This window comes from Desmodus rotundus, chromosome 1 (assembly GCF_022682495.2).
Source record: "Desmodus rotundus isolate HL8 chromosome 1, HLdesRot8A.1, whole genome shotgun sequence".
NCBI classification, from domain to species: Eukaryota; Metazoa; Chordata; class Mammalia; order Chiroptera; family Phyllostomidae; genus Desmodus; species Desmodus rotundus.
The window spans coordinates 138,175,721-138,189,971 of record NC_071387.1 but is presented as its reverse complement, the minus strand read 5'-3'; the positions used below and the strand labels follow the sequence as shown (position 1 = coordinate 138,189,971).

Below are 14,251 nucleotides of genomic sequence, written 5' to 3'. Positions count from 1 at the left end.
AGATGATACATCTTTTAAAACTGAACTTTTTGGTATACGCCAGAACCAACTAAACAATCAACCCACACACTTTATCAGTCAGGTTATGCCACATAAAATAGCATAAGCTTCATTAAGCTCAGTTTCTGTAATGTCACTCCTATAACAGTCCCCTGTTAACTTCTTCCCGAATCAAATACATACCCTCCTTCTTCCCTTTTCAGGTCATGCACGACATTGCACCAGTCTCCTAGCCCACCTCGTTTCTAACACGACAGCCCCCAGCCTCCCTCTGCATTCGCACCCGGCAGCCCACCTCCCTTGACCGCCATAACCACTTGCATTTACTGAGGGCTCACCCTATGCCGAACTCGTTTACTTCTCACACTGACCACAGGAGTCTGGTTCTTTCCCCTCACACAGATGAGCCTGAGGAGGAGAGGCTGAGCAGCTTGTCCTTAGCCACCCATCTAGCAAGGAGTGTGGCTCACTCTTGTGCCCAAGGCACTCCTTCACTGCTCACACCACTGGCTGCTGGGATGTTCTCCCCCACACCCCGTCTGCAGGTCCAAACAGATCTCCTTCCCAGACCAAGATCAAATCTTGCCTATCTCTCTCAAGAAATTTTCTATAACTAGAAAAATTCATACTTATCTTTATGGAAGTCACTTCCGTGAAACAGCTGAAATGCCCACTTCGGAATGACTCTCAAAATGCCGCAAACCCCTTGCCCCTGCAGGACATTTACACCTCAGTTCCAACTCAGACCCAGGCTTTCTGAGTTGGCCGTTTCACTGGGGGTGCGGTGGCAGTGGCATTTTCACATTACTGCATTAAAGCAACTCTGTCCACATACCAGTTACTTTGTGTGTTGGTGTATATTCATTTATTTATTAAGATATAATTGACATATAACATTATGATTGTTTCAGGTGTGCGGCATAATGATTTGATATTTGTATATATTGTGAAATCATCACCACAGTAAGTCTAGGTAACATCCATCAGTTTCGTTTGATAACTTGTAGACTTATCTAATTAAAGACATTCCTAAATCTCCGCTTTATAAAATATAATAACATGATTCCTCTCCTCCCCCTCCCTTTCTTATTACCTGAGAAAACCCTGAGGTTCATTGCAGGGCATGTTGGAAACACAGGTATTTAGGTGACCAAAGGATAGAGGACTTTTAAGAAACACCCTGAGACAGGGCCCATAGCAGCAGCTTCTCCGTCATGATTATGACCAAGCAAATCAGGTTTCGTCCACTCATCAGAGACCCTCATAGAGTGTATCTTACTTGTGCTATCTCAGTTCTCTCCAAGCAGCTGTCACTAAGAAATTAGAACACCTTCCTAGGGTGCCTGCTGGACGTTACCTAATGGTCATGTGGGAGACAGAAACTGCATTATTCTTGCCAGAGAAAATCCTAAGTGGGAGAGAAAGGAAAGGATATGCAGTCAACTAATTGGAAGCAAAAAGGTGGCAAAGTGGCGGGATGGGGACTTACACACATATGCACACACACACACACACTTTCATTTACCGTTGTCAAAGCCATAAAATGTGGTATTACGAGCACTGCAACTGTGTCAGGCCTTGATCTCTATAGTCTCACTGTGTAGTAACCCATAAACATGATCAAAACTGGGTCGTTCCTGTAGGTTTTGAAATATCCCAACATCACCTTAATGTGTGCTTTGTTTAAGAAAGGTCACACTTGGAAATATTCAAGTCTGGGCAAATCTGCAGGAGAAATTGTTCTACATTCAAGACAGCATCCAAAGAAAATGAAAAGCAATGAATCATTAGATTAATTTCATCTATTTCTAAGTGCAATGGCTCCGATCTCGTTTGTCTAGTGCACGTTGACAGATAGGGACCTGCCATCGCTCACTAAGGAAAAGACACATTTATTTACTGGTCATCCATGTGAGCGAAAGCAAGTGGATGAAGACGACAGTCAAATTTCTTGGCTGAGTGGGCTGCTGTCAGAGCCAATTCTTCTGAGTGTCTGTAAAACACCTTTTAGACAGCATCACAGTTTAGTGGCCAAATGCAGACCTGATCATGCCTCCACCCACTCCAATTCTGGGATTTCTTATTAAAACAATAAACAAAAGCAATGCTCTAGGGGGAGCTATGACTTTGTTCAAAATATAAAAAGTATATTTATATCCACTCTAGTATCTCCCCAAACACCTACTTTAATTTGCATTTAATAATTCAATACAGGCAAATAAGCACATCAAGTGTTGTGTATGCTCATATGTAAATATGACAGGCATATGCACATATAACTTCCATGAGAATTGTGATGGGATTTTCTCGAAATTAAAAAGCATGTGTGTCTAAAATGAGTAACCTAATTAGTCACACAAGCAGAAAGCCCAACTTACGATTTATTCAAATGCAACTTTGGCTTTTAACACCATTAAGAGACTATGTTTAGTCCAAAAATGCAATCTGAATTATACTCTTTGTTTTGTTATTTTGTTCAGAAATCTGCAAAGAAAAAGGAGAAGAAAGTCCTTTTCAAATGTCCTAGCATTTGTAGTCTTGTCTCCAGAATTCCGCCAGGCTCCGGTTTCCTTGAATTTGTGTCACGGCTCCCGTCCCCATCACCTAGCCCACTAACTGGCACGCCACAGAATTGTAAAACTTTGCTGAATTTATGAACAGAGACTTTTCTTGAAAACACTTATTTCTTTAAATGCAAACAAGAGTATAATTTAAGGCAAAAAAGTAAATTGGCTACTATTCAATATTGTGCCTTAGAAAATGGCCAAGCAAAACACTTTTTTAGTGTTCACTCACGTATTAAGCAAGCAATTGTTGAGTCCCTATACACCCTGTGGCACATATCCCACTGCATTCAAACATTTAAAAGGCATAGATAATAAATGCAGAAGGTATAAAATAACACAAGTGTCTGAAGGAAAGAATAAACAAAACATTATAGGCCTTTACAGTCTTCATTTCCAACCATACATAATCCTATGATAAGGCACCTACACCCTAGAATTTGAGACAACCCACACAAAGACCATTTGTGAAAAAGCTTTGGTTGCCCCTATTAAACTTTCACTTTGGGAGTCTGGAAAAGCTGTGTATGATCGCTCTCCCAACATATAACAAATATCCAAGCTTTTTTCCTTCTGCAAATTTTTAAAATTTCATGTGTATAGGGTTTTCTTTTGTAAGATGGGTTGAGGTTTACTTCCTTTTTGGCAAAACTGACCAGAGTGTTTCCAGTACAGAATGAAGACAACGGAATGAAAGAATAATAGTATTTGATGTGGGAAGACGGAGATGTACTATCGCTCTATTTCACCTCCATCTATCCACTTGGTAACTTCTTTTCTTTCTTCCCTGTTCCACTATCCCCACACCCAAATCTGTTAGGATTCAAACGGCATACAAGTAGGGTATCACATAGCCAGCAAAAAGTTGGGCATGTTCCTAACCTCTCTGACTCTGTGTTCCTCTTCAGGAAAATGGCTTAAACATGCTTAGCTTTCAGCAACTTAGCGTCTGGCAGGCTCTGCGTAAACGAAGGCTGGTGGTGGGCTGGTTATATACACGGGGATTCCATACAAACTATTGTCCTAGCACGTAACTAAATCAGAATCACCAATGTTCCTGCTTCTCTCCCATAGAATGGGACTGACTTCAGGGCTGTCCTGAGAATCAATGAGATGATACAAGCCAAATTTCCATGACCTAATTCCTTATGTAAATAACTTTTGGTACTTCTCTTTGGTTTTCAGTTTTCCAGTTCTAATTTGCCTACACCTAAACTTCTGTGGTTGCTGGATTATGCAAATAATGGTAACCACAAAATGCGTCGGGTAGCACAGTAAGGGAGTCACACTGAACATGAAACAACTGTTTTGTAAAGATGACAGAATCTTTAGTATTCATATAATCCTCCCAGCAATAAAGAGAAGAAATACTGAAATGACTTATTAATCTTATAAGATCCATTAAGGACCTTAGAACTGGGGACAGTTGAGTCTTAGAAGAGAGTTCTCTAACAGAATGCAGGAAGGTTTAGTACCCTGGTTCTCATACAGTCCTTTATGTGTCTCCTGTGAATATTTTTCTTGATTGACTACATTCACTTATACTTTTCAATTTTAAATTATGAGAAAGTAAACATTTATACTGAGAACAGTAATACCTTCCAGGATATATATTTATAGTCCTTACAGTCACTAGCTCTGAAATCATATACTACTAGCAACCTCCAGAAACAAACCAGTAACCTATCAATGTGAGACTTGTATTACTGTTGGGAACCAGGACCTTCACATGAACACAGAGTGGTGGAGTGACCTTCCCTTTAAAGCAATTGTGAAACAGGAGGAAACAAAACTCTCTCTGAACTTGGACAAAGAAAACATAAAATTAGTAAAAAAATAAAAACATATAAAATCTTTTATGAGTAATTATTATTTTCTCCTTGGTTTCCAATCATGTGGATATGAAACTGAGGAAATCTTTAAAGTTGACATTTTACTGATAAATTTATATTCTAAGTCACATTTGGTATTGCTCAAAATACTAGTTAGGAACTTATATTATTTTCCTGTCCTCATAGTTCAGGATCTGGGAACACTGCCCTTCCTTTTTTCTTGGTAATGTTCGATTATTACAAAAGTAACAAAGATCAGCAATGCTCAATTTCCCAAGGTGTGACTTTCATCTTTAGAAATTTCAACTATGGAGGCAATTTTGTTTAGAGAGTATTGTTATAGGTATATTTTCTATTGTGATTACCACCAAAGTGTGTGAAAAAATAGTAAGTGTGCATTGCTCTGGGTTTACAGATCTATAATGTATATTCCTATGGGGAGCACCTCATGGAAATTCGTCGTCAGATGGCCCCGAGGCTACTATATACATTGCGTAGTCCCCATACAGCTGTTTCAGACGGCCTACTTGAAGATTAGTTCCAAGGGACCAAAGTACAATTCTCATTATCATTGCTTTATCTCCAAAATCAACATTTCAAACTAGAAAAGTGAAGCAGGAGAAAAAAACAGACCCACGAATGATCTGCCAATCACACCTCTTCCCTAAACAGTTAAAAGTCTGCCATAGGGAGGTTCAAATTAAAACAACCTAGATGAAAACAGATGGTGCTCTGTCACTTTTTCCGATCTGATTCAAAGATCCAGTTAGAGAAAGGCCTGTCACTTAAGAGGCCCCTTATTCTGTAATATAGACAACAGGAACAATGTTCCTTCCATCCTCCCACCACCCCTCCTTCTCTTCTCTCAGTCTCTCCTTCCTTCCTTCCTATCCATCTACCTGTCTGACAGGTAAAATATTACATTCTCCAAAGCTGATTTTAAGTGCATTCGATTTGCAGCATGACCCAGCAAGTAAATAAACAGTCTGTTGAGTGGAGCAGAATTAAGCATCCAGCCACAGACAGAAAGCCAATACTATACAAATGGGACCACATGGTATTGGCAGCCATTGACATCTGCATGCAACCCCTTAACTACTATTACTCATGAGTCTCTCCAGATACGGTTTGTAATCTTATCTCTCAGTGGCTCTCTCTAGTTTGTTTCTGCATTAGGCATGATAGATGCATTTTAGAAACTGACAGTAAAAGATTAATATGCTCACATCCATCAAAGAGAACCTTTCACTGATTTCAAATAGCTTGCCCTCCCTTCAACTGCCCACCATGCCCCCCATGCAATCATTACTTACTCACGAAGGCTTCCTCATCCGTTGGCAAACGCATTGACATGCAGAAGTATGTATCAGACTATTAAAGAAAGAAAGAGAACAAGGTTCAAATTAAACTGCTGCTAGTAAAAAAGAAATAAGTAGCCAAAGAATGAGCTATATGACTGAAAGAGAACTAGGGGACTAGTCAGGTACAGTTGCCTGCTGCACGCTGGATGCCAGGTTAGTGGAGGGCAAACTCTAGTACTTATGTACTCTAAAAGTTTTTAAGACTCCTCAAATCCTATTTATAAAGCCATTCATCGTGAGTAATATTTCTAATGTGTCAGTTAAAAGGCAACATTTTAGAAGCTTATATGAAGAGTAACAATTAATTGCATTTAATTTAAAAATGGTAGGAGTTTGTTTTGACCATATTTGCTATTTGCATAATTAAGGATTTAATTTCCTGAATCACTTTACAATTCCCTAAAATGTTAATTAGAGATGTACAATGAGTAAAAGTTGGTCTTAAAATATAACATTATATTTGGTTATTCTTTCTTACTTTAAAATTCTGTGTAGTTTATTGAACAAATTAACATTAACTCAACTATTCTATCTTTTCCAGTTACTGGTCTTTTATCTAAATGGTTACTTTTCTGCTATCAAATATATTAACATCAAGAATTTTTAGTGATAAAAATTGCAATTTAAAGAGAATGAGCTTCTGTTCATCTATGCATATCACTTCCTTAATAGAAATCCATGTTCAGTGAAGTGTGCTATGGTTGATAATATGCCCAATGCAAATAGAGACAACTCATTTAATAATTCATACTTCATGAATTATTATTGCTCAGGGCTGGATCCACAGACTACACAAACATGAACAGAGATCATTTGGGTTTCTCTAAACCTACTGGTTAGCGCCAAAAACTATGGAATTTGTATCTCTTATTTTATTTCTGTGATGGGATTCAAGGCGGTTCAAATACATATCAAACAAGTTGTTATAACTTGAAAAATTATAGAAATATGATTCAGTCTTTATTTTTCCTTCTGTATATGCCATTTTTCTCACTTGAGCACACTGTTTCATTTCTTAAAGGGTTTTATAGTTATTTCAATTCCCTTTTACTTTGCTAAGAAGAAAATGTACTGGGAAATGTTGAAGATTTCACAGTAAGGAGGTTAAGTCACAGAAATGCTGGAGATGTGAACTGTGTATCCAAAACCCAAGAAAATATTGGCAAAATAATGCTCAAAGATCTCACAATCATGTATAAAATTGCTCATAAATACTCCTCCAACTTTTGAGTTACTCACTTAAAAAGTATTCCTACTCTGTTCTAGCAAAAAATAATAAGCTCAAGATTTTTTTTATGTTCATCCTCAGCTATGAGCAAATCACTACTTGAAGATATTTAGTGGCTACTATAGCTGCTGTTGCTACAATTCCTATTTCTATCCAATAGTTATTGAATGTTTATAATATGCCAGGCATGATTCTCAATCCTTTACTTGTATTATATCATTTCATAAATAAAACAATCCAATATGGTAGGTAGATTCTATTATGAAGTCCATTTTAAAGATACTAAGAATAATAACATTGAGAGCTGAGTATGTGCCAGCACTGTTCCAAGCACTTCACATGTATTAAGTCTTTTAATCCTCAAAACACATTCCTATGATATCGGTAATATTTATGATCCCCATTTTAGGGATGAGGAAACTGAGGCAAATCAAGGTTAAGTAACTTTACTGTCTCTCCTAACCAAAACCTGACAACAGGGAGACAGACTTCTGAAACTCCTCTTAGCACAGTTTCTTAAGAAAGCTTGCAACTCATCTTTTCTCTGTCTCTGTGGGATCTAAATCTTCTACCACCAAGAACTGTCTTCTCACATTCAAGGGGTAATCTGCTCAGATTCCTACCCACTGAAAGCCTTGCTCTAACTTACATTACTGATTCCTGTCCTAAAGATTGAGAAGTTTGTTTTTCTTCTGAGTAAGTGCCAATCAACAAACCCAGATGGCCTAGTCACATGGACCAAGCCCCACCAACACCCCTCAGTGTCTTTCTCTTAACATGCCCAGCCTTTAAAAGGCCTGCCTTTTGTTTTAGCAAGTGGAGTTCAGTTCACATTGGACCCCCTTCCCTATTGATAGTCATTATTGAAGAAATCTATCCTTACCACTTTAGACAGTGTCCACCTGGTTTCCCTTGGGCACTAACAAGTGCAGGGGCTGAGATCCGAACATCAGCAGCCTGACTGAGGTGTTAGAGATCATTCAAAGCAATGTGAACAATTAATGACTTAAAGGCAAACCAAACAAAAATTATTTTAAATTTGGACTAATAGTTTTTGGTTTTATTTTATCTTTATTTTTATTATAAGCCACCTCAAGCTGTTTTGGAAATAAACAAGTTATAGGCATAAATAGATGTGTGAAATTCAGCAAGTTGGTTCTTTTGATAAAAGGAAAAACAACTAAGCACAAGAATGGTTACATATACAAAATAAAGAAAACTACTATTTATACTGAAATTTGATCTGATCCATATCATAATTCTTGCTCTTATTATCAGTTGAGCAATTTAAAAATGGCAGAATAACTTGGGATTAGTATTCTTCTAAGAATTTGTATTTATTGGTTTAAAACTTCCCTGTTAATGAAAATGTGTTCAGATTTCAACGGTTTCCTTCCTGTTATGTTAAAGCAAGTTTGAAAAAGGAGAAGGAGAAGAAGGAGCAGGAGAAGAAAAAGAAGAAGAAAGGATAACGGAGATCCTCTGCAGGATAACTAATATCCTGCAAAATTACTTTAGGACCGCAACGTCTCTATTAGACATTGTAGCAATGGTCTCCCACACACCATCATACTCTGATTTAGGATTTTACTTATGACCCATTTTTCAAGATAAAGAATAATTCTTTTACCAAAAAAAGGTAAAACATTAAAAAAATAAGTACATTTAAAAATACAGGGTGGATCAAATCAATAATAAGCCTTCAAATGAAAGCTCTGAAGACCACAGTTCAATAGAACAGAGAATAGCTAAAAGGTAACTTATTCTTTTCTCTGCAACTGCAAAAGGTTTTAGTGATTTTGGTCTGGAGTATTCTGGTACCACAGTTTGGATTGACTTAGAATTAAGTTGAGAACTCAAGATCCACGTAAAGAAGATACACCCCTCAGGGTCATTTACATGGTACAACTGGAGAGCCCAACTCTTGAAGACGATGCAGGGCCGAGTTTTGTCTCCCTCAGGCTGGCTGAGTGTGAGTAAGCAGTCTTTTTTTGTTTATTTTCTTCTCCCAGTTATTCTCTGAGTAGGTCTAACAGGCACTGCATTTTTTTTTTTTTTACAGAAATGGGAACTAATTTGCATAAAGGTTTTTGATTTGCTTAAGGCCAATAAGGTAGGTGGTGTCAGAGTTAGAAATAAAAGTCTCCGATTGTATACCTTCAAGACTATTAGACCTGGCTGGTGTGGCTCAGTGGATTGAGCACAAGCCTGAGAACCAAAGGGTCGCTGGTTCGATTCCTAGTCAGGACACATGACTGGGTTGCAGGCCAGGTCCCTAGCAGAGGGCGTGCGAGAGTCAACCACACATTGATGTTTCTCCCCATCTCTTTCTCCCTCCCTTCCCTTCTGTCTAAAAATAAATAAATAAAGTCTTTTTAAAAAGACTATTAGAGATAATTATGTGTCTTTCTTGCCACTTTCTTCCCATTAAATATTTTAAAAATTTTTTAATTTAGATTTGATATTCTAGCTCAATTATGATTCTGGAGTCTTTTCACATTTATACCTGTTTTCCTATGAGACTACATCCTATATTTTAAATAAAATTTAAGGTTCTCCATAAGTAAATAAACAACTTTTTAAAAATAAGATGTATAACCTGTTGAAGAATGGACAGGACAATGGCCTTTGCCAAAGTATTATAAGCTCATCTATACAGATTAATTTCTATAGCACATCACCATGAATAAATAATTTAAATTTCATGCTGTAAGCAGTAGTTGGATAAGATTTTAAGACTATAATAATGTGTAAATACATAGTTAACTACCACCAACCAACGTTGGGTTTGAGAAACACTTTGAAAAAAAAGCTTCCTGAGGCAATGATAGGAAGAAAACTAGAATGATACATTTCTTAATGTAATAAAATCATTACGTCACTAATATGTGTAAATAACTCATTGTGTTTTCCATTTTTGCAAGATGAACACCAGGAACACTATTTAACAATGACCTGATTAAGGAAATATGACCGTACAACCTCTGTCATTCAACAATACAAAAAAAAAAAGAAGAAAAGAAAAGATTTAAACTATGATCAGTACATAGCATATGATACCTTATAAAAGGGAGAACACTGATTGTGCCTCCTACTTCATTCTGGAAGATTTCATCATAGTTATTTCCCATGATAATACCCCCAGGTAGGCCTTACAGACACTCTTCTAAAGATGGAAAAACTCAAGTTCAAGAAGGCAAATAACTTGTTTGTGATTTAAAAAAAAATTCTGGAAATTGATGAAATGGAATTTGAATCCAATTCACTAAAGTACTTCTCTTTCCCCTATGGAAAGATGGATATTAAGAGGCTATTTTCCAAAGCCCTTTAATATTTGAAAAGAAAATGTCAGTTCTTAGACACAGTTTTAGTTGTTTACTTGATTAATGGGAGAAATAAAGAAGTCAAAGACAAGCAAAATTTAACGAGAAGTTTTAGCTCAAATCCTGTATAAATTTCCAACAGCGCCTGAAAACACACCATGAAAGCGTGTTGACAGACTGCAAAAAGCTAGACCAGAGCCACAGCTATCCGATTCTGTCATTATTTTGATTCTGCAAAGTAAAGCTATTTGAAAGCATATACATAACTCAGATCAATGTTTCTCTGTAACACATTCGGAAGACACAAAAACAGCCCCTGACTGCCCATTATAGCAGCTCCTTCCTTCAAACACACCGTCCTAGACAGGATGCTTCTATAATTCAACCCAGACGGCCAGCACAACCTTTCACAGTTTTCCATGCATCATCATCATGAACCCTCTTTTTCTCTCTCTGGGAGGAACACTGTACCTGAGCCTCCTGCCCGGGGACTATCTATAAAGTACTACAGATCCAAACTGCTAACATAATGCCCGGATGCACAAAAAGGGAGACATATCATGTGAACCTATGTAGCCACATCTCCCAGTGCAGCCTGCTATGACACATCAGCCAAATCTGAATCAAGAGGGGCACGATATTGCCGATGCCTCTTTACTGCTGCTGTTGGGCACTATCCAGAAAAAGCACATTTTCCTGACAAAAGAAGATAGTGTGCTAGAAATGAAAAAAAAAGTGCTTATTAGCAAAGAACTGATATTATATTCTATTATTATTAATTTTAAACTGAGTTCTCACGCAGGCAATAACAGTAAAACCTTGTTTACATTATTGAAGAAAAGAGAGCTCTTTACTTTGATTTAGTCATTTGTAAGCAGAGATACGGTGGTTTCTATGGAATAAGCAGTTAATAACATCAACTGCTCGTTTAAATCAATGCGGGACAAACAAAACCATCTGCACACCATTTGATGTGAAAACTGTTCGCGTGAAACCAGGAATTTTTGTTTTGGGAAACCAGAGGTACCATTCAGGGTCTAGTGTAGAACGCTAGACTGGATAATATCCTCACTGCCCTTTTCATTGTTTGGGCTTAAAGAATCCCTGCAGACTATCTTTCTTACAGAGACTATTCAACGTGGTGCCCCAAATAGGTGTTCTGATAGACCACATGACCCAGTTTCTCTTAGATATGGTCCTTTTGCTTATTTCTGTGGCTGTTCACAATTGGTTGTTCTCTGTGTATGGCCATAAGCCATGGAAATATTACATTGTGTGTAGTATAGTCCTGGGTAACTTTTCTCTTGTTAAATAACCAGAGCAGTGGAACCATCTCAGGATGGCAATTGTTACTTTGTGCCTGTTTGAAAAGCAGGTAGCCATCTCTCTGCTAACCCAGATCGCACACATTTTAAATCCAATCCAGAAAAACCACGGAGGATCCATGAAGCCCTACATTTTCCCACAGTACTCACTTTGGGTTTAAATAAGTTTAGTTCTGCAAATAACTGGTAGAAATCTCAGGAACTGACAGTGGTTCTGCCAGGCCAACTAGAGAAAAGTACAGAAATTGTTCAGTCCTCTTTGACAAGACTTTAAGTTACACTGAGAGGAAGAAAGCAATTGAAAAAGATATTTTTTAAAGTTTTCTTTGAATTGATCCAGATGGAAAACAGAATCAAATTGCTATTGGGGACCGGCCTGCAACCCAGGCATGTGCCCTGACTGAGAAATGAAACCCCAATTCATTGGTTTACGGGAAGATGCTCCAACTAACTGAGTCACACTGGTCAGAGCCCAGCATATTTTAATACATGCACTTTAAGTTTACCGTGACTCAGGGGTCAACTTTCAACCTAGTGTATAATGAAAAGCAAAGAAAAACTATGCCAAAGCACAGATGATTTTCTGGAGCAAAAAACTCAGGTTTAAAAAATGTATCTCTCTGAAACCAGAACTTAAGACCCTTAATTACAGATAAAATTCCTTAAGCTGTCACTTTTATATGGAGTCTACCCTAATTTTCTTTTCCCTGTTAAGTCTTTCTCTTACCATATACATTAAAAACTATGTTGTCCACTTATGTTTATATGTATTAGGCTCTGGAAGAAATAGTTACAGTGAAGATTTTAGGTGAAAACATTCTTAAATGCCTATAAAAGAGCATTCTCTAAAAGGCTCCACTCTTGTCCTTACCCTTAAGCTAAGCTCCATTTCTAAGAACTTTCTGGATGTTCATCCTAATCCACAAGGTAACCTTTTTATAGAACTGTCTGCTAGCGTCCTACACATTTAGAATAGTATCTGGCACATAGTGGGAGCTCTATAAATATTTGTTGAATCTTGCATGTACCACGCTCTTCCTTTCGGTGGCGATAAACTCAGTGTAAGAAAGGCTGAACTGACAGAGATGATGCTAAAGCTCTCACGGATCTCAGAAAAAAAAAAAAAGAAAAAAAGAAAGGCTGAACTGAAACCTGTATTATAGATGCTGCCTAATTAGGGTTTTATACAACATCCCTTTTCATATGAATTTTATCCTTCGGTTGCTTTATCCCAGAATCCCATTTGCATTTTTAAACTATAATGACATTGTGGCTGATGATGACAAGATTCTCGATGCCAAGTAGCTGATATGGGAGCTACTTTCCTGGCAAGGGCTCTTCTTTGGGAATTACCACTGTGTACTAGCAGATGATGAAGAAAAAAGTGTTTTGGTGATGGAACACCTCTGTCTTAGAGCTTTCACACCCTTATGTTTAAGAGGAAACAAAAAAGAGCATACTAATAATGGTGTATAATTAATTATCTAGGCTCAGCAGGTGGTCATAGTGGTGGGCTCCTCTCTGGCTTCCTGGTTACAGGGGGAGTAGAATGTGAAGGGAAACTGTGCTGTTTCCCATGTTCAGGGACACTGGATGAAAAACAGTTAGTTTTTTTGAACCTTGTTGTCAACGGCAATTCGTCACACCTATGTTCCTCTCCTTTAGCACAGATGGCTGGAAACTAACTATTTTTATCAGTCTGTTCAGCAAACCTGATCACCTCGAGGGAAATAAGAGATGGAAAGCCAATTCAATTCCAGGGTAAACGAAGACAATTGTAACTTCTGAAAAATGACACTTTTTCTTTAATAAAAGAGGTGAAGAAGAGGCACAACAGGCATGGAGTACTTAGGTTTAATGATGAAGTCATACATTTAACTATGATAATCAAGGGCAAAGTCATTTTGCTTCTCTTCACTCCCTCAGTGATTCCATGACCTATTATTTTCCTTAGATTTGCAACTCATAAAGGGAATGTTTTAACAGGTATGCATCCTTTGCCTTGAAATTATAAGAGGAACTATAAAATCAAATATAAAAATATTCTTTGGACCGCTCTTTGCTTTTCCTTTGCAGGCCATAAACACTTCTGTTCCTACATAAGGCGTTGCACCACAGTCCCCTGTTTGCCAGTCTGTCTCCTGCCATTGGACCGTGTTTTAGGGACTGCAGCCTTGATCTGCTCTTGTGTGTGCTCCCAAAGATCCCCTGGAAGAAGGACTGAGCAGGCAGTGAACGTTGGTTGAATTAGTTTGTTGAATGCTGTTATGCTACGTGACTAATAACCTTTCGTAAAGGGCCTATTCCTACCAAAATAGCTCCAAAGCAGTGAGTCATTTTTTCCATTAAGAATTCTATTTACGTTTTTTTAATGCTATCAAACCAAATTTATCCCACTGTAATTTTCCAACTTCCACTGAAAGACATTATTCCTAATTCAAGGAGAGGAACTGCTCTACAAAGGTTGTCTCCTCTTTGTATCTAAACTCCCAGGGCATCCCGGTAGTTAATGGAGTTGTTGTCATCATGAACCACACGGCTGTAGAAACTGCGAAGGCCCATTTCCCAGACATTTTTTCTAACTTGCCGTCAGTTCATTTGTGTTATAAATGTAAATA

At 37.8% G+C, this 14,251-nt stretch overlaps 1 protein-coding gene across 19 annotated transcripts in view; it reads right to left on the bottom strand.

Moving 5' to 3' along the window:
* PAM (peptidylglycine alpha-amidating monooxygenase) overlaps positions 1-14,251 on the bottom strand; it is a 283,208-nt gene that overhangs the window by 118,029 nt on the left and 150,928 nt on the right. For all 19 annotated transcript variants that reach the window (XM_053911135.2, XM_053911114.2, XM_053911113.2 and 16 more), the window contains one exon: positions 5,710-5,767. In XM_053911135.2, coding sequence (XP_053767110.1) covers positions 5,710-5,767 — 58 coding nt within the window. The remainder of the gene's footprint in view (positions 1-5,709; positions 5,768-14,251) is intronic.